Source organism: Diabrotica virgifera, chromosome 4, assembly GCF_917563875.1.
Source record: "Diabrotica virgifera virgifera chromosome 4, PGI_DIABVI_V3a".
NCBI lineage: Eukaryota > Metazoa > Arthropoda > Insecta > Coleoptera > Chrysomelidae > Diabrotica > Diabrotica virgifera.
Genome location: NC_065446.1, coordinates 237,885,256 through 237,909,767, shown reverse-complemented (window position 1 = coordinate 237,909,767; position 24,512 = coordinate 237,885,256). Strand labels below are relative to the sequence as shown.

Genomic DNA, 24,512 nt, shown 5'->3' with positions numbered 1-24,512 from the left:
ATGAGCTATATTTTCAATTTGGTTTAAAAAAAGTGAATAAAAAATGCATTTATTAGTATTAAATAATTATGCAAAAGTATCGTAAATCTTTCCTTATAAACTTTTTATTTTGTTATATAAGAAATTATATATATTTATTACAATTTTTAGTCAAGTATGATATAAATAACATTACTTGGTAGTTGTGCACTTAAAACAGGGTAAAAAAACATATTTTTTTTTGGAAAAAGTTATTCAAAAAGTTTATAAGGGAAGATTATCATACTTTTGCATAATTATTTATCACTAATAAATGCATTTTTATTCGTTTTCTCTAAACCAAGTTGAAAATATAGCTCATGCTCTTTCATTTGACACCTGTGGAATGGTCCTAACGTCATTTTTTTCTGACTTATGTTATTGCAAAAAAAAATGCTCTCTGAGATAAACAATTCGAATAAAATTTAAACAATTGAATGAATCGCTTTGAAATTTTTATCACATATTAAGAACCAAAGAAACCTCACTTGACAAAAATTTCAAACCTGTACACTAATTTTTGCAGCAGTTATTGCGAAAATATTTTTTTTTGCAATTCCGACCTTTTTTCTCAATTATATTAACAATAAATGAGTATTATCAAACTTTGCAATATGTCATTTTAAAGCTTTTTCCATAATCTCAAAGATATTTGTACTAAAGAGATCATAAGTTTCATTGTTTTCAATCGATTTGAAAAAAAAGGGGAAAATGCCATTTTTTGACAGTTAATTGTTTATAAATATAAATGGCCGCCAGATCCTACGCAGGAATTAGTTACAATTTGTTCCTATAGGTATTACTTGTCGAAAAAACGCTTCAGTACCCTGGCTGCTGAAGTGTCACGAACAGGGTATATTTTTGTCTTATTACCCTGGTCTATATATATAATACCAGAGAACTAGTTCGTATACTGGAAGATGACTAAAAAACTATTTGTATTTGTATTTGTACATATTTGTAAATTCGTATTTTTCTGTAAATAGATGTTTTTGTAATTCTTTAATTCTACTTTTTTTTTCTGTATAAATGTATTAAATTATCTACTTATAAAAATTGCAGTGTTATTAAGGGTGTTTTTAAGGGTTGAAATATGATATTATAGCTTTTACCATAAAACAGTCATTATTTAACCAATCAAAACCAAATTTTACCCATATTAAAGTTTACAATGTTTGTATATAATTTTTGACAATAAGGGGTAATTTACACCCCTAAAAATAATCAACGCCCTTCAGCATGATATATGAAGTACAGGGTGAGATGATCCTAATCTCAAATATTTATGTAAATCGATGCAAGCCGAAATTATTCTTTTAGAATAAGTCAATTTTTTATATATAGTTCCAACAAGAGTGGTTGTAAGGGTTAAAATATTATGACATTATACCTTAAAGCAAAAAAAAATCATTATGTAACTAATAAGAACCAAATGTTGACAATATTAAAGTTTAAAATGTTATTTTATATTTTTTACAATTAGGGGTAGTTTTCACCCTTAAAAAACCAAAAGCGTACAACCGCTCAATATAGAAAATGAACTAGAGGGTGAAATGAGCCTAATCCCAAATTTTTGTACAAATCGATTGTGGACGAAAAAATTGCTAGATTTTGCCATTTTTTCAGTTTCATTTCCTCGACTATTATTACTAGCATGTATTTGTCTTCTCTTCATTTATTCGAAGACCCAGGCTACCTGTTTTCTTCTTGACTTCTATTTTAGTCAACAACAAGAAATTTTTTAGAGCACTTAAATCGAATATAGATGCTTAACTATGATTTTTTTCTACCTATAATCATATCTTAAAATATTTCAGGAGTATACCAAGTAGCATCCAACAATGGCATTTTGCACGACAAAGACGGTAACCTAATATTATTCAACAGCGCCATGGTAGCTGGCATCGGTGGCACAATGGGACAGATCATGAGCAGTCCGATGTTTCTGATCAAAACACATCTTCAGACACAAGCTGTTCAAAACATCGCAGTAGGATATCAACATAAACACACAGGGACGTGGAGTGCTCTAAGAACAATTTTCCAAAAGAATGGAGTAAGTTTGTTTGTAGTTATATTATTATATCGCCTAACCTATAAAACCTAAAAAAAATTCTGCTTAAGAATAGTCCTTTATCTCGCGTACCAAAAAAAGTTTATTGATAGCAAGCTGAAAATTTGTTAATAGCTTAACTAGTGATGTAAGTCGAGAATATTTCCAAGCGAATATTCGCGAACATTGGAAAGTTTCCGAGAATATTCGCCTATAAAAAATGGAAATATTCTCCTGACCGCGAATATTCCCCTAAACTTTCAATGGAAAATTCTCGAGAATATTTCCGAGAATTTTCAAGAATGTTTCCGAGAACTTTCCATAATATTTCCGAGAACTTTTGAGAATATTTCCTAGAGCCCTTTGGACATAAGAGTCAGTGACATAATTTTAATTTACATGGAAGTATCGCTATTTAATTCACACGGCCGGCGAACCTATACCACTGCCAAGTGGAACATTGTTTTGATCATTACCTTTATTATTTTTATACTAAAAATGCCTAAACTATACTAAAATCACAATAAAGATGCCTTAGAAATAAACAAACTAAGACACGTTGAATGTTAAGAGGAATACTCCCGAATCATGATTTACAATGTATACAATTTGCAAATCATGATTTGGGATTTACAATGTACATAAATATTGTAAATCATGATTTCCCAACAATCTTTCAAATCATCAAAGTCCTCCTCGAACATTCAATGTGTCTTTGTTTATTTCTAGTGAATTTTTATTGTGATTGTAGTATAGGTATAATGCATGGGAATATTTCAGAAGAAAAATAATAAATAAAAAGAAAAAATTCAAAACTACAATAAAGTTATATCATTAAAACTTCTTGTAAAAACTAGATGGGGTTCAATCCTTAATTGTATAAATAACATTATTGCGTCTAAAAGTGCTTTACCGATACTTATGGTCATAGAGGAAGAAAATTTAAAATTTTCACGGAATTTTAAACAGAACTGTCTGGATGATGAAATATTTTGGATAAAGTTGCAAAAAGTAGCAGTTGTTATAATACCAATTTTGCGCACTATGCTACAAACTTACTTGATTCTTCTTTAACAAGACAAAGCCTCACTGGAGAAGAGCATATTAGCTATGTAGTGTATAGATATTTTTTAAACAAAATAAATTTTTTATTTTTAAATTATAATGACTAATAATAAAGGATGGAAAATAAATGTCGGATAGAAAGGGCCAGAAGTGCATTCATGAAATTCAAAAACGTCTTTACGAACTCTGACTTTGACCTGAACCTAAGACTAAGATTCACGAAATGCTACATATAGTCGGTGCTCCTATATGGCATGGAAGGATGGACTTTAAAAATAAACACAATGAATAAGCTGGAGGCATTTGAGATGTGGATTTATCGACGAATCCTTAAAGGTCTCTGGACCGCACGAATAACAAATGAAAAAATCCTAAGAAGAATTGGTACAGAACGACAACTGCTATGCACAATTAAACAGAGAAAAACGGCATACCTGGGGCACCTAATTAGAAATGAAATGCATGGATACATACTGCAAGGGATAGAGAAAAATGGTCAAACGTGATCGCGAACATCCATTAGGGGATTGCATAAGAAGAGGAATAACAAATATTCAGAGTATTTTTTTAATTAAGTTAAATAAATTTTTAGTAAATATTTTTGGACATTTAATTTTTAACAGATTTTTTCTGTAGTCGTAATACCACAACAATAAGTAAAGCTAACTACTGATTTGTATAATTTATTATAATAATTTTAATAAAAATGCAATATTTCCATGTTTCCGAAAATTTCCAATACTCCCGGAAAGTTTCTGGAAAATTTTCGGGGTTTGAATCTTCCCGGAAATTTTACATCACTAAGCTTAACGGTGTCTAGTCAGACAAACTTTGATGTACGGGAACACTGGAACAGGGGAAGTTTTATTTGTGGAACAGGTTACAGGTTTCGAACGTCAGACTAGAAGAACGTCCCATTTATTTTGTCCGACAGAATTTCAAATTGATTTGTTACCCTTTCATTAAACTCTCATGCAAAAACCGACTGCTATTTACCACCAACATAATTCCTGTCATTGACATGTTCTACGTGTGGGATTTATTAAAATGCCCAACATATTTGTCGGATAAACACTTTTTCATATATTATATAAAGTTTGCTATTGAATAAACTTAAAAACAACCCGCTAGTTTTCAGTTTTCACAATCATAAACTTGTCAGGATGACACCCTCCACAATTAAAATCACGTTTCACAATTAAAACTTCCCCTGTTCCAGGTTTCAGTGTTCCCATACATCAAAGTTTGTCCGACTAGACACTGTTAAGCTATTAACAAATTTTCAGCTTGCTGTTTGTAAACTTTTTTTGGTACGCGGGATCCGGGCCTATGTAGTTTTTTTTGCGAAATGATCTCTCGCGTTATCCATTCTTGCTTTTTGTTGTTTTTCGTGAAACCGATGTTTTCTTCTTGTATCTTTTGTCCATGTTACTTCAACGTCTGTCTGTACCAAGATCTAGGTCGTATGCCGAAAGGTAGGCAGACCAGGGCCTCGGCTGGTCGGTGCACTCCTCGGAGTGAGCCGAACAGTCGCAGACGCGAATCGATTCACCTCATGTACCAAGATCTCTATCGTTTCTATTTCTTTATCAACCAGGACACTTTTTTCTTTTTTCATTTCAGCATTCTTAGTTGCGAGATGTTTATTTTTCTTGTCACTTTTTCTCTTTTAACTTTCGAAAATCTTTTTCATCTAAAATACATTATTAACTGGATTTTGATTGCTATAAATGTCAGCTCCAGGGTATGCTTTAGTACATTTTATGTATGTACTTCTTAAAGTTTGCATGGACCTTTCCATTTTCCTCTGAGCTATTTGCAGCGTTTTAGAAGTTGTAGCTTTCAAAGTCAAAGTTTCGGCACCATAGGTTATCACAGGCAACACACATTGGTCAAACGTTTAACGTTTTAAAAAAATTGGTATATCGTTTTTAAAGATGTGTTTGAGTTTTCCATAGGCTGTCCTTGCTAGATTTATTCTTCTTCGTAGTTCGCATGTTTGGTTGTTTCTTGTGATCTTTATTTCGTGCCCAAGGTATATGTATTTTTCCACTAGCTCTACTTCGTTGTTCTGAAGCTATTTCCTTGTGGCATTTTTATAATAAACTATTTTTAATGGGAAATAAGCCACAATTTTACCAAAAAAATGATTTTATTAACGTTTCGAAGCCCAAATCGGGTTTCGTTGTCAAAATACAAAATACAGTAGACTCGCGATTATCCGAGTCTCGGTCATCCGAGCCCCTCGGTTAACCGAGGCAAAAGTAATAACAGGTGAGTTACAAAATCAAAAAGAGGAATAAAGCTTATGCAAAATCAGACTTTTTTGACAAACAGTAATATTGATAAGTTAAATGTTTTTATCTTTTATAAACAGTACTGTATTAATTTTGTCATTAAAATATCCACAGTTATGATTATTTAGGTATTTCTCTATCAATATAACCAATCTCAGTGTTAACCGAGTTTTTCCGTATCCGAGGTAGTCACGGTCCCAGTTACCTCGGATAATCGCGAGTCTACTGTACTACTAAAACAAACAAAAATGTTGTTGCTAAGAAAAAAAATTCTTCTAATAATTTATTTAACCCGACTCATTTATATTGGCAATTCAGACGTATATTATACTTTATGAGTCTTCTAAACATCATTTTAAAGTCTTCTACTTTAAAATGATATCGCCAATATTTATGAGTTGCGTTCCTGGGACAACTTTACTAAAAGATAGTTCATTCGATTACATGAAATCAATCCCAACTCAAGAATATCCGTCACAAAAAAATCATAGCATGTGATCTGTCTTTAAAAAGACAACCAAATGCAACGATGACAATAAAATTCTCGCGTTAGAGATTCCATAGTAAATCACGAGGAAAAACCAGGAAAAAACCTCGTAATACTATCCCGACATCGTAAGTATTTGGTCTTACATTTATCTCTACTTCGTTGTCTCCAATATTGATATTTACGCTAGGTACTAGGTTTGTCATGAATTTTGTTTTGGAGATGTTTATTTTAAGACCTACAGCTACACTATCACACACTAACTGAAGTTCATGTAGCATTGTACATATCTTTGAGGTTGTCAGAGAACAAAACTATGTCGTCTGCAAACTTCAAATTTGTTAATCTTCTACCGTCAATGTCAGGTCTCTCTCCTCCCAGTTAAGATTTTTACAAGCATGTTCTAGTACTGCGGTAAACAGTTTAAGCGATAAGGTATCGCCCTGTCGGACTCCTCTGCCGATTGGGATATGATCTGTGTTTATAGGTAGTTTCACCAACATAGTTGCGTTCTTATATGTATTGTAAATTAAGCTTGTGTATCGGTAGTCAATGCGGCTTGCTTGTACTGCTTCCAGGATTTTGTCCAACTCTACCATGTCAAAGGCTTTATGGAAATCTACATTGGTCGATTGTATTCGATAGTCCGTTACCGTTTTAATGCTCTGTAGGTGATCATTTGTTCCAAATCCGGTACGAAATTCCGTTTGCTCTATCGTCTTGAGAAAAAGCTTGATTTCTACCAGCCAATAGAGCAAGCGGTTTAAAAACAAACCGTGCCAATAGGTTACTCATTTTTGTCTAATACACGGATCAATGAGATAGAGATGGACAAATGATCTTATTACATACCAAAATGTTTTGCTATAACTTCATTTTTCGACCTTCTTTTAGGTACGGGGTATTTTCCAAGGAGTAACAGCATCAATGCCCAGAGGATTTGTTGGTTCCACTTCGCAACTCCTGGCTTTTGACTATTCCAAGCAGTACCTGTTACGGTACGACTATTTCAAAGATAAGAAATTGTTAACAGCATTTATGAGCAGTATGGTAGGAGGGGTAGCTATCAGTTTTGCTATGACTCCTTTCGATCTTATCATGACAAGGCTATATAATCAACGTAAGTATCAATTTAACATTAGAGTATTTTAGTCCTGTCGCCAGTGGCGGTACAACGGCCTCCTTAATTCAGATGGACTTACCCAAGTTTTTTTATGTATTTTGACCCGTAAAACACGAACTTTTTGGGTAACAGTCGATCCGGATGTCGATAAGATTGTTATAAACAAAGAACTTGAGGAATAACATAACAGTGATTTTTTGCAAAACAAAACATTTTTTTGTATTTTTTGGGCCATTCTAAGCAAAAAATGTTTTTACAAGTTTTTTCGTAGGATGCATAATTTTCGACATAAACGCGGTTGAACTATCGAAAAATTGCAATTTTTGAACCCGAATAACTTTTGATTGAAAAATAAAATAGCAATTCTGCTTACCGCATTTGAAAGTTCAAGTCAAATTCTATCGGTTTTGGTTACTTTCATTGCTAAAAATTAATTTTTTTATTGTTAAACAAAGCTATAAACACATAGTGATTGAATGATGTATTCAATGCATTTCTCATTTGAAATCGAACGAGTAGGCGCGCATACAGACAATTTCTACGTAGATTACGTACATTAAAACGCATGCATTGGGCACGGGAAACACTATGTGTTTATGACTTTGTTTAACAAATAAAAACTTAATTTTTAGCAATGCAAATAATCAAAACCGATAGAATTTGACTTGAACTTTCAAATGCAGTAAGCAGAATTGCTATTTTATTTTTTAATCAGAAGTTATTCGGGTTCAAAAATTGCACTTTTTCGATTTTTTGAAAGTTTAACCGCGTTTATCTAGAAAACTATGCATCCTACGAAAAAACTTGTAAGACCATTTTTTGCTGAGAATCACCCCAAAAATACAAAAAAATGTTTTGTTTTGCGACAAATCGCTGTTATGTAATTCCTCAAGTTCTTTGTTTATAACAATCTTATCGACATCCGGATCAACTGTTAACCAAAAAATTCGTGTTCTACGGGTCAAAATACATAAAAAAAAAACTTAAGTAAGTCTATCTGAATTAAGGAGGCCGTTGTACCCCCCCTGGCGACAGGACTATTTAGATTGCACTCATTTTTTGTGGCCTGCAAATTATCGCAAAAAAAGATGTTCAAAGAAAAAGATGTGCCCTAGTAGTCCAAGATCCCAGGGTACCCAGACGTTCCTTATTTTCTCACAAATAAAATGTATATAGAACGTCGTACTAGTATATACTTTGAGTGTATGCATACCTGCTAGCTTGTAGTTGGCACTCTTTGATACTTTTTATATATGATACTCAGAGTCTCAGAGCACTAATTCAATAATTTTTGTAGGCAGCCAGACCAATCGAAAGGGGCAAACATGCCCCCGGACACACACAAAGGCTCGTGGACAAATAATGACCTTGTGTTGATACATATAGCGAGCCTTTGTGTGTGTCTAGCGTAATGTTTGGCTCTTCCAATTGGTCTGACTACTTACAAAAATTACTGAATTAGTTCTCTGAGTATCATAATATTAAAATTCAAAAATGAGATCATGACTAAAGTGAAATTTTTTTTGGTAGTTTTAAACCATCTGGTAAACGTTATTGCAAACAAAATGAATCTGGCAATATTAATTATTAATTTTAATAATATTTTGTAAAACACGTAAAAATAAGTGCTGGGACTTTAAGAAAGGTGAGTACTGTTTTTGCCTACATTCAGTACCTCGTATCTAGAAATTGGTCGTCGGTCCAAGCTATAAGCCTGGATAGGCCTGGATCCCGCGCACCAAAAAAAAGTTTATTAATAGCAAGCTGAAAGAGTTACGTCCTACAAATATTTAGGGGTTTGGTTCACTGATACTAATGACAAGACAAGAGAAATTCAGAGGCGAATACAAATAGCGAGACAATCATTTATCGAAAAAGGTTCCTATGCTGCCGGGACATAAATCTGAAATTAAGAACAAGAATATTAAGGTGTCATGTTTTCTCTGTTCTGTTGTATGGCATGGAAGCTTGGACACTGAAAAAGATAAACGTCAAAAACATTGAGTCATTCATGATGTGGTGCTACAGGAGAATGTGGAAAATACCATGGACAGAGAAAGTAAGAAATCAAGATGGTTTACTTAAGGCCATGGGTACATAATTCGCAAATATTTTACGGCTATCCCTACTTTTTCTGTCTTTACACGACAAATTACGTGTAGTGAAATTCCCACTGGTATGGATATGTAAACATTACTAGAATGTCATTCTACTTGAAAATGTCTTGATTAACTTAAAGATATGGCTTTTGAATGTTCTTGGATAACTGTTATTTGTATAATTGCAAATTATTAAGTCAGTTAATAAATGTGATATTTTTTTCACTAACTATATATTCAGTGATTGCAATAATTTATATGTACAACAAAAACTAATACTCAATCGAGAAAGGAGGAAAAGTGTTAAAGTGGTTTTTTAACAATATATTGTTACTATGGAACGCTTACAATTTTGAACATTTTTAACAACAAAATACTTGGATCACAGAATATATTATCCTGATGTATTCTCTGCCTGGATTTTTCACAAATAATACACAATAAATAACTTTTTATTAAGTTCACGTTTTAAATCAATTATTTATCAAATACACTATATATCAATAGTATTTAATCAACAACTCAAAATATTCCCGATACCATGTCAAATATTTAAAATTGTCACTGATTGTCAGTGCCTGACTGACAATATGCTCACAATATTCTATTCGACTGAGTGCGTTGTAAGACAAAGATAGATTTGGAAATTATTACCACGGACATTGTGTTGATTTTTTTCGAATCCTGAAAAAACCAATACATATTTCTGAAAAATTTAAAAGCAGAATGAAAGACTTAATTATTACCGAGGGCCGAAAGTCCTTTAGAATAAATAAAAAGTTTCTTTTGAATGAGATATTTGAAATTAAAAATCACACTAAATTTTCTCTTAGTTTTTCACCCCTGTAACTTATTAAAATAAACATTATAGAAGTTCTCAGGGACTTTATCGGCCCTTGCTAATAACGTAATCTTTCATTCTGCGTTTAAATTTTTCAAAAATACTTATTAGTTTTCTCAGGATTCGAAAAAAATGAATCCCCATTTGAATAGCATTGCAGCCGAAAATACATACCCATCCTCTTAAGATTGGGAAGGAATGCGAAGTCATAAAAACCATACTAACGAGATAACTGGAATATCTAGGGCACATAAGGAGAGGGGAAAAGTGCGCCCTGCTACAGCTCATAATCCAAGGAAAAATCTCGGGAAAGAGAAATGTGAGACGTGGGAGAATTTCCTGGTTGTGAAATTTAAGGGTTGTTGTGCTGTTCAATACAATTGTTCAGAGCTGCAGCCAACAAAGTTCAGATTGCTGTGATGGTAGCCAACCTCCGATAGGAAACTGTACTGCAAGAAGAAGAATAGCAAGCTGAAAATTTGTTAATAGCTCAAACGGTGTCTACTCGGACAAACTTTGATGTATAGGAACACTACTGTACAGGACTATTGTATCTACTTTGATTACTTTGATTACTTCGTTACTTCGTACCAATCGTATCAGAGTGAGTAACGACTATTGTATCTACTTTGATTACTTTGATTACTCTGATTACTCCGTACTTCGTGAAGGTCGTTATTATATCGGAATACCTATACAAAATACCTACCTACTGAGAAGTACGATTCTCGATATGATTACCGGTACTCAAATGCAAAAGTAACAAAAGTAATCAAAGTGACGAATACTGTAAATGATTACTTTATACAGTCCACACAATATACATACCGTTGCACGTCATTTTTCTACGTCAGAGATCTAAGTTAACGTTGTTGCCAAATAACAAAAAAATCTTGACTTCATTTTAAATCAAATATATATCACATAATTATTGCGAAGTGGATTATAAAATACAACAAGACAAATTAATATTCAATGTAAATAAAATAAAAACATTACAAATAGACAACAATAATTAATTCTTACGTTATAATTACGTAATAATCTTACGTTAAAGTAAATAATAAAAACTATAAATATAATAAAACCAATATTTATAGTAAAGAATAAAAACAAATCCGAAGTGTCAATATCGCAACTGTCAAATAAATGTTACCAATTTATGCCAAAATGTCACCTTGTGCTTTATAAAAACGCTTTATATTCCACTTATACAAATTAAATGAAACAATGGGATATGTTGCTTTAACACATTCACGGACACATCTTCATCTTCACACAGTAATGTCCCTTTATAAGTGTCTGATATGCAGTCGATTCCGTGAATGTGTTAAATTTACATTAATAGAAATCTTCCAATATCATTTCTATGCGTATATAATAAAATATGTCCAGTGGCTGTAATTCCAGTGTACTCAGCTGAACGATTCTAAAAAGGAACACACCTACGACTTAAATATTTCGTGTTGGTATCATGTGACGTCACGTGCTATGACGCGGATGACGTGCAAGGGCATCTATATTGTACGGACTGTACAAAAGTAACGATTTGTAACGAATACTCGAAAGTAACTATAATCAACATCGTTAATCGGAATGAATCGTATATCGGCAGTCTAATAGCAAGACGTGCCTAAGAGTTTGGGCAACACTTCTCTGCATAAACCAAACGTTCTGTTATTAATGTGAAATAAAGTATAGTACTACGTTAAAGTATAGTATATTATATTCATTTTATTTGTGAGAAAATGGAACGTCTGCGGGCCCTAAGATCTTGCTCTATATTAGTTCGGTTCACTGCGAATGTTATGTTTTAATATTTTAACAATATTTTTAGCCACCGATGCCAAAGGCAAAGGGACGATGTACAATAGTTACTTGGACTGCGTGAGGAAAATTTACAAAACCGAAGGTGTATCTGCATTCTACAAAGGTGTCGGACCAATGTACCTACGATTAGGACCACACACTGTATTATGTTTAGTATTTTGGGATGAACTGAACCACCTCTACGCCAAATTCAAGACTTCAGAACTGAAAATAAACTAAGGAAGGATTTAAACCAAAGTCAAGAATTTAGAACTATGAGGACACTGATTTAATTAATTTTAAGATATGTAAATATAAGACAAGCTCAAAACAATAGGGAATAGTATAGTTTTAATATTTTAAAAGAGTTTTATATTATGTATTTCCCTGTCTTCAGTAATCTTCAGTATTTTCCAGTCGAAGAACCACAAGGTTGCAACGTGCAGCATGTTGCTACAGAGAATTTGCATACTTTTTACTTTTTTTCGAATATTTGACGTAAAATAATATTTTTTGCAAAGCAATTTAAACTGATATGTTAACATTATTACGAGTTCCCTTATAGTATTTTGCAGGATTATAAGCTATTACTTATCATTTAACAAGCAGTAAATTAAATCTTTAAAGTTACTTACAGATACATCCATCCATATTACCTAATTTATATTATTTACTGTATTTTTATAAATAAAGATATATTGTTGTTACAATTATTTGTTTAATTCACAATTTTATCCTATAAAGGAAAAAACGAATGATGGAAAAATATTCAGCGGCGGATCCAGCATCATTAAAAGGGAGGACCGATTGGCTAAAATTCTATAAAAATAAATTAATGTTTTTATAATATTTATATATAATTTAGAAAAATAATTAAATCACTTGGTTTGAGAGGGGGGCCTGATCGCTCCCATCGCCCCGCAACTGGGAAATAAAACATGGGTGATGGGTTGAAAGAACATTTGTAATGTTGGACTAGAACCAACAGTAGGTTAACATAAAGTTATGCAGAGAAATTATTACCTACGGTCAAAATTAGGTATAACACATTAGGTAAAAGAGGTTAATCTTAAAATTCATAGTCGTATCAAAAAGACGTATCGAAATTGCCAGGGCCACCTTCATAAAGATGAGAAAATTCTTCTGCAACAGAGATATAAGCATCCCTCTACGATTAAGAATCCTAAGAGGCTACGTATTTAACACGCTATTATACGGTGTAGAGGCCTGGACTCTCAAACAGAACAACATAAAAAATATTGAAAGTTTCGAAAAGTGGTGCTACCGTCGAATGCTGAAGATAAGTTGGGTTGAAAGAATCACAAACCTTGAAGTAATACGAAGGATAGGAAAAGACCCAAAAATTTTGTTAGCGATAAAACAAAGAAAACTCGTGGGTCACCTGATGAGAGGTGATAAATACGCATTACTTCAAAATATAATGCAAGGAAAAATAGAAAGAAAACGGAATCCAGGCCGTAGAAGAATGTCATGGTTGCGGAATTTCAGAGAGTGGTTTGGCTGCACCACTAGTGAACTTTTTAGTTCAGGGTAGCCTTGATGATTTCCAATCTCCGATAGGAGTGGCACAAAAAGAAGTATTGGTAAATCTATCAAAATAAACAGGCTGCGGTGGTCAGGCCAGTTAAAAGGGGAATGAATGAGGTGGAGCCATCGAAACATTTATAGCCAGAGACCGGATTGAATGAGGAGAAGAGACAGGCCCAGAGCGGGATTTAAGGACCAGGTGGTAGACGACTTGCGAGTGTTAGGAGTGCGAAATTGGAAAACCAAGGCGAATGATAGGAAGGAATGGAAGCTGATTCTGGAACAGGTCAAGACCCTCATGGGTTGTAGAGCCAATGATGATTATGGCTCTCTCTATAACGTTGAGTGAATGGAGAAAGCCTTAGCCATGTGAATTTTGCTAATTATATTGTGCTAAAGCTGACAACCCCCCCCTCCGTATACGTATTTGAGGGTTATTATAGAAGAGAAGAATGGGAACTGAATGTCAGATTGGCAAAGGGAAATGTGGAAAGCCTAAGACCACTAATGAAATTGAAACAGCGATATAAAACGGCAATAAGGTCCACAGTGACGCGCGTATGGTAACGAAGTATGGACAATAAAAAAGTAAATACAGAGAAATTGAAAGGATGGGAAAGGAAAATGCTATATATGGAGGCAAAAACACGGTGAAAGGCTGGCTGCGACGAACAAACAGGGAGCTAGAGGGAACTGTATAACGAACCAAGCATCAGTCCTTTCATAAAGGCATAGAGAGTAAGATGAATAGGGCAGGAGATGAGAATGGACAGGAAGCGGTCGAAACGGATGCCAAAGATGATGCTAAAAGGAGCCCAATCACTAAAAGAAAGAAGGGACGACCCTCACAAATATGGTTTGATAGCATACAGGAACTGGACACTTTCCGAAGCTTCTTTAAGAAAACTCGGGGCATTCGAGATGTGGTGTTACAGACGCATTTTATTAATTTCGTGGGTGGATCGCGTGACTAATGTTGAAGTCCTACGTAGAATGTGCAAAGAATGCGAGATTATTAACACCATCAAAGAGCTCAAACTAGAATATCTTGGCCATGTTATGAGGAATAAACACACTCTGGTCTGGTCCAACTCATTCTTCAGGGAAAGGTATTTGGAAAGAGAGGACCAGAGGAAGAATATCTTAGCTTCACAACCTGAGAAAGTGGTTTAATACATCGACAATCGAACTATTTCGAATAGGGCTTTTCATTCACAGTCACTTGTTTCGAGCTTCTGTCATGTGTCACATAATATTAATATATCTACGTCATGCGTTATTGGTATATACCAATGATACAAACCAAAGACGTATGACGTAGATATAGTATTTTTACTACAAAAACGTTATTACGTAGGTCAAAATTTTTGACGTAAGAGACAGCGGCGGATCCAGCATCATTAAGAGGGGGGGCCGATTGGCTAAATTTCTATATACAGTAAAACCTGTGTTACCGGCCACCTGCCAAAATCGGCCACCTGTACTAACGGCCAGTTTAAAAATTCACCAAACCAATTATAGGTAGACTACAAAAACTGGAAATACCGGCCACCTTTCTATATCGGTCAATGGTTCTTTCATTTTTAGTGGCCGTTACTGACAAGTTTTACTGTAATAACAATAATAATAATAATAATTTGGCTTTAAGAATACGAAGACAATGAAGAATGCAAAATACCCTAACAATATCGATTATTATGTCTACTACTGGACTCATTCCGAAGAACCTCCTCGAAAACATAAAAAACCTGAGTCTCTAAATGAATATCTTTATAACACCATGCAGAAAGCTGTACATATTACTCTCGAGTGCCAGATGTGTATGAAAATTGTTGGGAGATACTCCAGCCAGCATACCACGTCACCTAGGTCTCGATAAAACGGAAAAAGTCACACCAGAGCTCGATCTTTTTGTTACCGCAGGTATCGGGATGAGTAAATTTTCCTCTTAGAGAGAGTGTGAACAGTATGGCTAAATCTGGATAATAATAAAAATAATCATGTAGGCGTAAAAATGTAGATAATACAAAAGTATATTTAAAAATTTTTAATTTTTCATACAAAAATGAAATCATTTCATTTTATATAAGTACTTAATTTGTAATAACATATTGATAATGAATAAAAAATTGAATAAAAAAATATGAAAAAAAAAATTTTAAGAAACGCTTTTTTTTAGTTACGAGTGACCAAAATTAAAAGTGTTATAAAAAAATCAACTAAAACCCAAAAAATAAAAAAAAATTCAAAAAATCTTACACATTCGTCAAAGAAAAGCATGGCGCGTCTTCATCGAATAAACGGTTTTCGCCTAACGCTTTTCTTTAACGAATGTGTTAGATTTATTAAATTTTTTTTATTTTTTGGTTTTTAGTTAATTTTTTTTTATAATACTTTTAATTTTGGCCACTCGTAACTAAAGAAAAGCGTTTCTTAAAAAATTTTTTTCATATTTTTTTATTTTTTACTTTTTAGTCTTACACTTTTCAAACAATAAAATATATCGCCATGTTTATTAAAATATATGTATAAAACATATGATGTACAAACATGAAAAGTAGTCGGAACCGGCAAAAAATTTAAAACTTTTTTGTTTATTTGTGAAGCATAACGTAAACAATTAACGTAAAAAGTCTTATTTTTAAAAATTCTTGTAGTTGATGCACTAACAAAAAATGACATGTGAAATTATCAACAAAAAAAAAAGAATCTAGAAACATAAAATTGTAATATTTTTCGATATAAAAAAATTTGGGAGGTACACCCAAATTTTTCAAGGTATACACCAACAACTCCAAAAAACAAACCAAATAAGATTTTGTTTAAAATTTATCATCAAACTTCGGAGATATGTTTATATACACATTTGTCAAAAAAAAAAACGATAAATCGATATTTTTTGATATATTTTCGCTTAAACATAAAATATTTACACATATGATTGAAGGGTTTCAAAAAAACAAAATGAGACTTTCTAAATTAAAATGAAAAAAGTTTATGCCATAATTACAGGGGAATAGCGCTACTAAACGTTGCGTATAAAATACTTGCAGTACATATAAAAGACAAGATAACACAAAAGATAGATAATGACATAGGAAAATATCAATGTGGATTCAGAAGAGGACGCAGCACAGTGGATAAAATTTTCCTGCTACGTGAAATACAAGCGGAAAGCTACGAATACGGAGAATGTACAGTGGCCCTATTCACCGACTTGAAACAAGCTTGGGACAGGGTAAAACGAAAAAAAATATACAAGGCAATATGTGAAATTAGAATTAGTGAAAAATTAGTACAAATGATAAAAGTGACACTCAGAGAAACAGAGAATAGGATTAAAATAGATGGAAAGGAAAAAGGAAACAGATAAGTTTAAGGTCAGTGAAGGGCTGCGACAAGAATACCCACTGTCGTCATTGTTGTTCAGTATCCTTCTTGAAATTGTTATTAGAGAAGTCGAAGTTGAAGTTAACAGGACACAACTTGTATATTAACGAAAACACCAATGCTTGGCATTCGTTGATGACATAGTACTGATAGCCAGAAGTAAACAAGAAATAAAAGAAATACTAAAAAACCTAGAGGTGATAGCGAAAAATAAAAGGATATGCATAAACCAAGAAAATATACGGAATGGACAAAACGAGAAAAGATACAAGGACAATAGCTGACGATAAGCACAGAAGAAAAAATATGTAAATACGAAGAAGTAGAAAGATTCCAAGATCTAGGAGCAATATTCACTAGGATACCAAATACGAACGAACAAATCCAAGTAAGAATTACGACTGGTTGTATCTTTGCTCTAAACAACTTATTAAGAAGTAAGAACATATCTAGAAGGGTTAAGATAAGAATATATAAGACAGTGATAAAACGTATAGTATTATATGCCAGTGAAACATGGACGATGAACAAATCCGAACAAGCCCTACTGAAACTGTGGAAAAGAAAAGTCCTCAGGAAAATATTTAAAGTAAAGGTATGGAATTGAATGTGGATAAGAAGACTAGATGTAGAACTGGAGACGATTTATGGAGAACCGAATATAGCAGGGATCATAAAATCACAAAAACTGAGATGCTTGGTAGCTTGGGACATATCCAAAAGATGCCAAACACGAGGCTTCCCAAAAGAATTTTAACGGGAGGTATAGCATAGCAGGAAAGAAGGAGAAAGGTAGACCGAAAACCAGATGGAAGAAAGATGTTTAAAGAGACAGAAGAACTTAAAATTACAAATTGGAAAAATAAAGCAGCAAGGAGGAAAGAATGGAAAATAATGACACCAAATACGACCCCCTACTCCATCCCCTGGAGGTGGGGTAGGGGCTCAATTTAAAATCGTAAATGGAAACCCCCAGTTTTTATTGCAGATTTGAACTTCTTACGTAAAAGTGAGCAATTTATTCGAGACATTTCTTCAAATTCTGGATATATGGCGCTATAATATATAGCATATAGAAATATAATAATATAGAAACAGTTTTTCTTGATCAATACACTTCCAGATGAAAAACTAAACATCACGTGTTTAATATTTTTCAAAAACCTACCAAATGACATCCTGTCGTGTTTGGTGGTATTCGACAGGATTTTGGAAAATATTAAACTTGTGTTTTTTGATTTTTCATTTGAGAGTGTTTTTAGATATATTAAACCACTTCTATAAATTACCTATGGTATCACGATTAATGGTTTTCCGATTATAGCGCCATCTATCCAGAATTCGAAAAATGTCTCGAATAAAAGTTGCTTACTTTTACGTAAGGAATCCAAATCTGCAATTAAAACTGAGGATCTCCATTTAATATTTTAAAGTTACCCCCATCCCACTTTCAGGGGGTCGAGTGGGGGTCGTGTTTGGTATCATTTGATAGATTTTTAAAAATTATTGAACACATATATTTCATTTTTTCGATTCGATGTTCATTTCGCGAAATATTCAACGTTCCGCTAATTTTGGGTTGGGACACCATATACATAATACATAAAGTTGATGAAAGAAAAATAAATATAATATGTAGTGAATTATCATTAAAATTTAAAAAACCTACAAAATGAGACTTTATAAGTTAACAACTTACAGTAGTTCCGGAAATGTAATAATGAATTAAACGAATGTAATTTTCAAAAAATCAAAATAACTACTTTACTTTTTTCAATGCAAACAAATTCATGTCGAAATAGTTTTAATGTTATTTCGTAATGGGAAAGTACATCATGTCATGTGACACCTCATTTAAAAGCGTTTGAAATACTGATTACAAAAATGGATAATACCTACATGCGCAAAATTTTGGTCAAATACTTTTTAAACACATTCATTTTTTTCGAATCCTGAGAAAGCTAATACGAGAATTTTTGAAAAATTTAAACGCAGAATAAAATACATATTACATTATTACCGAGGTCCGAAAGTCCATTAGAATAAACAAAAGGTTTCTTGTGAATGATATAGGTATTTGAAATTAAAAATCATACTCAATTTTCTCTTCTTTTTCACCCCTGTAACCTGTAACTTATTCAAATAAACATTATAGAAGTTTTCAGGGACTTTCGTCCCTCGGTAATAATGTAATCTTGCATTTTGTGTTTAAATTTTTTAAAAATACTTATTAGTTTTCTCAGGATTATAAAAAAATGAATGCATTTAAAAAGCATTGGACCGAGATTTTGCACAAGTATTACCTATACATTTTTGTAATCACTATCTCAAAAGCTTTTAAATGAGGTGTCACATGATGTACTTTCCCATATGAAGTTTAAAATTTAATTAATTACCATAATGTTATATGTGGATGATTGCATCCCGCGACATAAATGACTATCTATCGTACTCGTGCATAAATACTCACGTCTATCAAACGTGATATAGAATAAACTTATATAATATACAAGACATACATTTCATGCATATAAGACATAGGTACCTTTTTCCATAAAACTCTCGAAAGTAGAATTGGTATTTACTGCATCATCGTTGATTTGTATCGGACGCACTGAAACATCGCATGACTTGTTTTGAATGCTCTCAGAACTTAAATTTGATCCAAGATCAGTAGGTCTCATAGTATGATCTATCTGATAAGATGTACCTTGTACATATTTATTATCTTCATTACTATTAATATTATCACTACCACCCAAATTACGTTGATTTTTAAAAAAATAATCAGCTATATTGCGACATTTCAATTTTTTACTTTTCAAGTTCTCGGTAGAAGCTTCTTTTCGTTTATTTGACATTTTATAACTCTTCGTAAATCACAAACTATTAATATAAAAAAGAAGAATAAACTCAAAATAATATTAATCACTCTAACAATTTACAAACTAAGATCTGTACGAATCAGTATTAGAGATGTTACTTGCATCGATAGACAAAATACACTAATGACTAATAATTAATAAGCAAAGGGTGTTCTTTTTTCCTGGTCAGCAATCGTTTGAACATAATACATTTATATTTTCGGCAAATTAATATAGTTTTGCTGGGCGCGCTATTTTCGAGAGATTTTCGAAGAATCCGTTATCTGCAACCGATTTTATAATTATACGAGGGTGGACATGCTTAGGTATGCGTTCACAGTATATACATACATATTTGTTTAAATATGCTTATTGTAATCATTTTTAATTCTTAATGTGGATAGCGCTTATCTAAAAGGGACCAAGCGCCAAATTGCCATTTCTGACCTAAATATATCAACTACCTGATAATATTAAACTTTGTTTATCTAAAAAGTCTCAAACACCAACTGAACGTCAGAGACCTCTTTTGGCAAAGGTTACCAAGTTGCGTGTTATGAATTACAGGAATCTGTTTATCTCTAAACGGATCCAAGCGACAAAAGATTTATCTTGTCGCTTGGATTTCTTTTGACATTCTTCATTTCAATCATTTGGTTTTCTTTTGATTAACGTGTTTTCGTAAACTGCTTCTGATAATCCTGTTTAAGTGGTGCTAAAATATATAAAATGAGCGGAAGAAGTGCTTTGATTTTGAATATGGCCTTAATCCAACCAGATTGTGGATTGGATAATGACATAGAGACTAAACAGGTATGTATGTATAAAATATTTACTCGGTTTTAAGGTTAGAACATTTCACAGAGAGGTAAAATACTTAAATAGGACTTGTAATCCTCTATTACTTGTTCATAGCGATGTAAAACATTACTTTTAGGCATGATAACGTAATTTAGGCATATTCTTTTTAATCCGTAGCAAAACATGACAATGATTTTTTTATAATTGACGCATGGATCTCTGTAAATTTTATTGATTTTGTCGCTTGGATCTGTTTAGAAATAATATAGTTTCCGATGTTGATGTACAGTTCCGGTATAAATTATTATATTAATGGATATTAAATATTCTTGTTGATTTTATAATAGTTAGTAGAAATTCATATTACCTCTTACTGTTAATATTATTACATTTCTGTTCATTTCGTCAATTGGATATTCCAGAAAAAATAACGTTTGTTATTATTTTAGCCAAACAACTGTATGGACGGTGTCAGAACAAATAACCCCACTGTTGATTTGCCACAGCCATCCACCGAAATTATTTCAATGACAACTTCGGTATGTTATATTTAATTTTTTATAATAACAAACAAGAGTAATTTCATAATTATTAATAATTTATATTATGTATCTTGTTATTAGATTATTCAGAAACTGATGTGTTTATTATTTTAGATAAACAACTGTTTGGAAGCAAACTGTGCTAAAACAAATAATATCGAAATCCAATTATTAGATTTGCAACAAGTGCCTGGTGAAACAGGCAGTTCGAAAACTGAGGTATGTTAAATCTGTATTAAATTACATATTCTTTTAAATAATTTAGTGAAATGCTTGTAACGGTGTTGAAAATTCAATAATATTTTAGGTTCCTTGTTTTACCGCCTCCATTGATTGTATGCCAGACGAAGATAATGAGCTCCATTTTACCGATTTTGAAGACTCGGGTAGTGAATTTGACCCGAAAGAAGCCATAGCTGATGAGTCTGACTCTACAGACCAAGAACAAGAAGACGAACAAGAAGACAAACAAGAAGACGAACAAGAAGACGAACAAGAAGACAAACAAGAAGACGAACAAGAAGACGAACAAGAAGACGAACCACAACACCACACTCGTCAAACAAGTCGGCCAAAGAAAGGAAGAGTTGCAAAATATCCCGGGCAGACTTTTAAATCTAGAAAAAAATTAAAAGACGGCAACAAAAAACACTACACCGTTAAAGGAATATTGAAGGAACCAAAACAATATATCGACTTTCAGTGTAAATGTACATTAAAATGTAATGAACACGTTTTATCCTCCATAAGAGAAAAATGGTTTCAACAATTCTGGGGTCTTGAATCCTATAATGCCCAAACAGCCTTTATTGCTGCTACAATAAAAGTACAAGGCATAAAAAGAAAGAGAAACATAGAAAGCAACAGAAGACAAAACACCAGGATATATGAAATAAATAATGTAAGGGTATGCAGAGATATGTACATACAGACGTTGAGAATTTCTCCAAAAAGAGTAAACACTGCGTTAAACAAAATCAAGGCCGGAAATGTTAAGGACGAAAGGGGTTTTAAAATTGGTGGGCATAACAGGATATCACAAGAAATCAAAAATAAAGTTATAAGCCAAATAGCTAAATTTCCTACATATATTTCACATTACTGTAGGAATGAAACAGATGCAAGATTTTTGGCCACAGATTTGACACTTAACAAAATGTATAACTTATATAATGAAGAAGAAACTAATGATAAGATCGGATTCTCCACATACAAGACAATTTTTTACGAAAATTTTAACCTACGGCGCAAACCCCCTGTAAAAGATACATGCAACGTATGCGACTCTTTTAATATTAAAATTAAAAATAAGGATCTTTTAGAAGAACAATATAAATCTGAGCATGAAAATCATCTACTAAACTCAAAAGATGCACGCGAAACGATGAAACGAGATTTGGAGCAAGCAAAAAGTAATCGTAAACTTGAAGTTGTAACATACGATATGGAAAAGGTTTTGGGTTTACCGAAACTACCAACTAATTTGGTGTATTATAAACGGCAACTTTCACTTTACCATGAAGGAGTACATGTAGGATCAACCAACACACCATACTGCTTTATATGGACAGAAAGTATGGCTGGTCGTGGAGCTCAGGAAGTAGGATCCTGCTTAAAAAAATTTGTTGATAATTATTTGGCTGAAGGAAAAGAACAACTAATTTTATGGTCCGACTCGTGCGGTGGGCAAAATAGAAACATAAAAATTGTGTTAATGTTGAAAGCTGTCCTAGAAACTCACCCTTCTTTTTACTTTCTTTTCACTATTTACTTTAAATATTTGATTCCCGGCCATAGCTTCCTTCCAAATGACACAGATTTTGGGGAAGTTGAAAGATCGCTAAAATACCAAATACGCTTGTATACGCTTAATGAATTTAAACAAGTCTTAGAGAATTGCTCTAAGAAAAAGAAGTTCGTTGCATGTGAAATGACGAAGGACGACTTCTTTGGCACTTCACAAATTGAAAAATCTATAACTAACAGAAAAACAAATATTAACAACGAAAAAATCAGTTGGCTTAAAGCTAGAGTAATAATGTTAGATAAAGATCATCCTCAGTCCATTTTTATAAAATATTCTCACAAAGAGAGCGAAGAATTTAAAGAAATAAATATAAAAAAGATTACCAAAGGTAGACCTTCCGATAATAATAACAGTTTTTTTTGCATCCAAACTTTTTAAACTCTATCCAGACGGGAAGGAATTATCACAAAAAAAAATTGCTGATCTTAAAACGTTGATGTCGTTTGTACCAAATGATGTAAAACATTTTTATAGAGATTTAAGAGGTGCGAATTTTGAAGATGACGTAGAAGGATTTGGCGAGACTATTGACTTTGATGTGGAAACGCTTAATGAATGTTGACATGTTATTAAAAAAGGTTATAATTGAATGGTACGAACAACTACTTATTAATGTTCTGTTATTTAATAAAACGATCCAAGTAAACAGTAGTTTTATATAAAAAGATCCAAATCCTAAAAGTAGCATTTAAACAGAATCACATACATTATTTAGATTTTATCAAAAAAGAACCAAGCGCCATTTCATACTACAACAAAGAGAAAAACTATTTTATTATATTTTTTTATATAAGACAAATATCTAAACTCAATCTTTCTCCTAAAAAAATTGAGAAAATTAAAAAATAATGAAATGTCGATTTTTAAAGCTGTTAAGTTTTTAATCTTATTTTACTCAAAACTGCAAAATGGCTGTTGGTACCTTTTAGATAAGCGCTATCCATGTATACCTAAGGATTATAAATTACTCATTTCCGAATACACTGGCGTCACTGGCCCGTTTTAGACAAGTCTCATACTAATAAAATATATTTATATGTAATTCATATAATATTGTAATTTTAAAACATGTATAATTATCCATTTGAAAAATCAATGAATGTTTTTGTAATCTTTATACAGTAAAACCTGTCAGTAACGGCCACTAAAAATGAAAGAAACATTGGCCGATATAGAAAGGTGGCCGGTATTGCCAGTTTCTGTAGTCTACTTATAATTGGTTTGGGGATTTTTTAAACTGGCGTTAGTACAGGTGGCCGATTTTGGCAGGTGGCCAGTAACACAGGTTTTACTGTAGTAAAACCTGTCAGTAACGGCAACTAAAAATGAAAGAACCATTGGCCGATATAGAAAGGTGGCCGGTATTGCCAGTTTTTGTAGTCTACTTATAATTGGTTTGGGGATTTTTTAAACTGGCCGTTAGTACAGGTGGCCGATTTTGGCGGGTGGCCGGTAACACAGGTTTTACTGTATTATAATTAAAAAAAAAATAAATCACTTGGGTTGAGAGGGGGGGCCGATCGCCCCCATCGCCCCCCCCTGGATCCGCCACTGGTAAGAGAACTGTCAAAACATTAGAATGTAACTTTTCATTGTTGCCATGTTTATTATATATATGGTAATAATGAAAAGTAACATTCTAATGTTTTGACAGTTCTCTTACGTCAAAAATTTTGACCTACGTAATAACGTTTTTGTAGTAAAAATACTATATATTAGAGAGATATTGCAAATTTAACACAGCATATGTTGCGCTATTTACACAGCG

At 32.8% G+C, this 24,512-nt stretch overlaps 2 protein-coding genes across 3 annotated transcripts in view; both read left to right on the top strand.

Annotated features, from left to right (window-relative positions):
• Positions 1-12,502, top strand: part of LOC126883355 (solute carrier family 25 member 35-like) — a 38,574-nt gene extending 26,072 nt beyond the window's left edge. For both annotated transcript variants that reach the window (XM_050648814.1, XM_050648813.1), the window contains exons 3-5: positions 1,836-2,074; positions 6,815-7,040; positions 11,821-12,502. In XM_050648814.1, the coding sequence (XP_050504771.1) occupies positions 1,836-2,074; positions 6,815-7,040; positions 11,821-12,032 (677 nt within the window). In that variant the 3' untranslated portion in view covers positions 12,033-12,502. The remainder of the gene's footprint in view (positions 1-1,835; positions 2,075-6,814; positions 7,041-11,820) is intronic.
• A 7,495-nt stretch (positions 12,503-19,997) lies between these two features.
• On the top strand, positions 19,998-23,674 carry LOC126883352 (uncharacterized). Its single transcript, XM_050648808.1, has 3 exons — positions 19,998-20,407; positions 20,845-20,934; positions 21,052-23,674. Exon 3 carries the CDS (start codon positions 21,275-21,277, stop codon positions 23,120-23,122), a length of 1,848 nt encoding a protein of 615 aa, XP_050504765.1. The 5' UTR covers positions 19,998-20,407; positions 20,845-20,934; positions 21,052-21,274; the 3' UTR covers positions 23,123-23,674.
• The last annotated feature ends 838 nt before the right edge of the window (positions 23,675-24,512 follow it).

What these genes read in the sequence shown, in the direction of transcription:
- LOC126883352 (XM_050648808.1), top strand. Translation starts at nt 21,275, where the DNA reads ATGCCAGACGAAGATAATGAGCTCCATTTTACCGATTTTGAAGACTCG.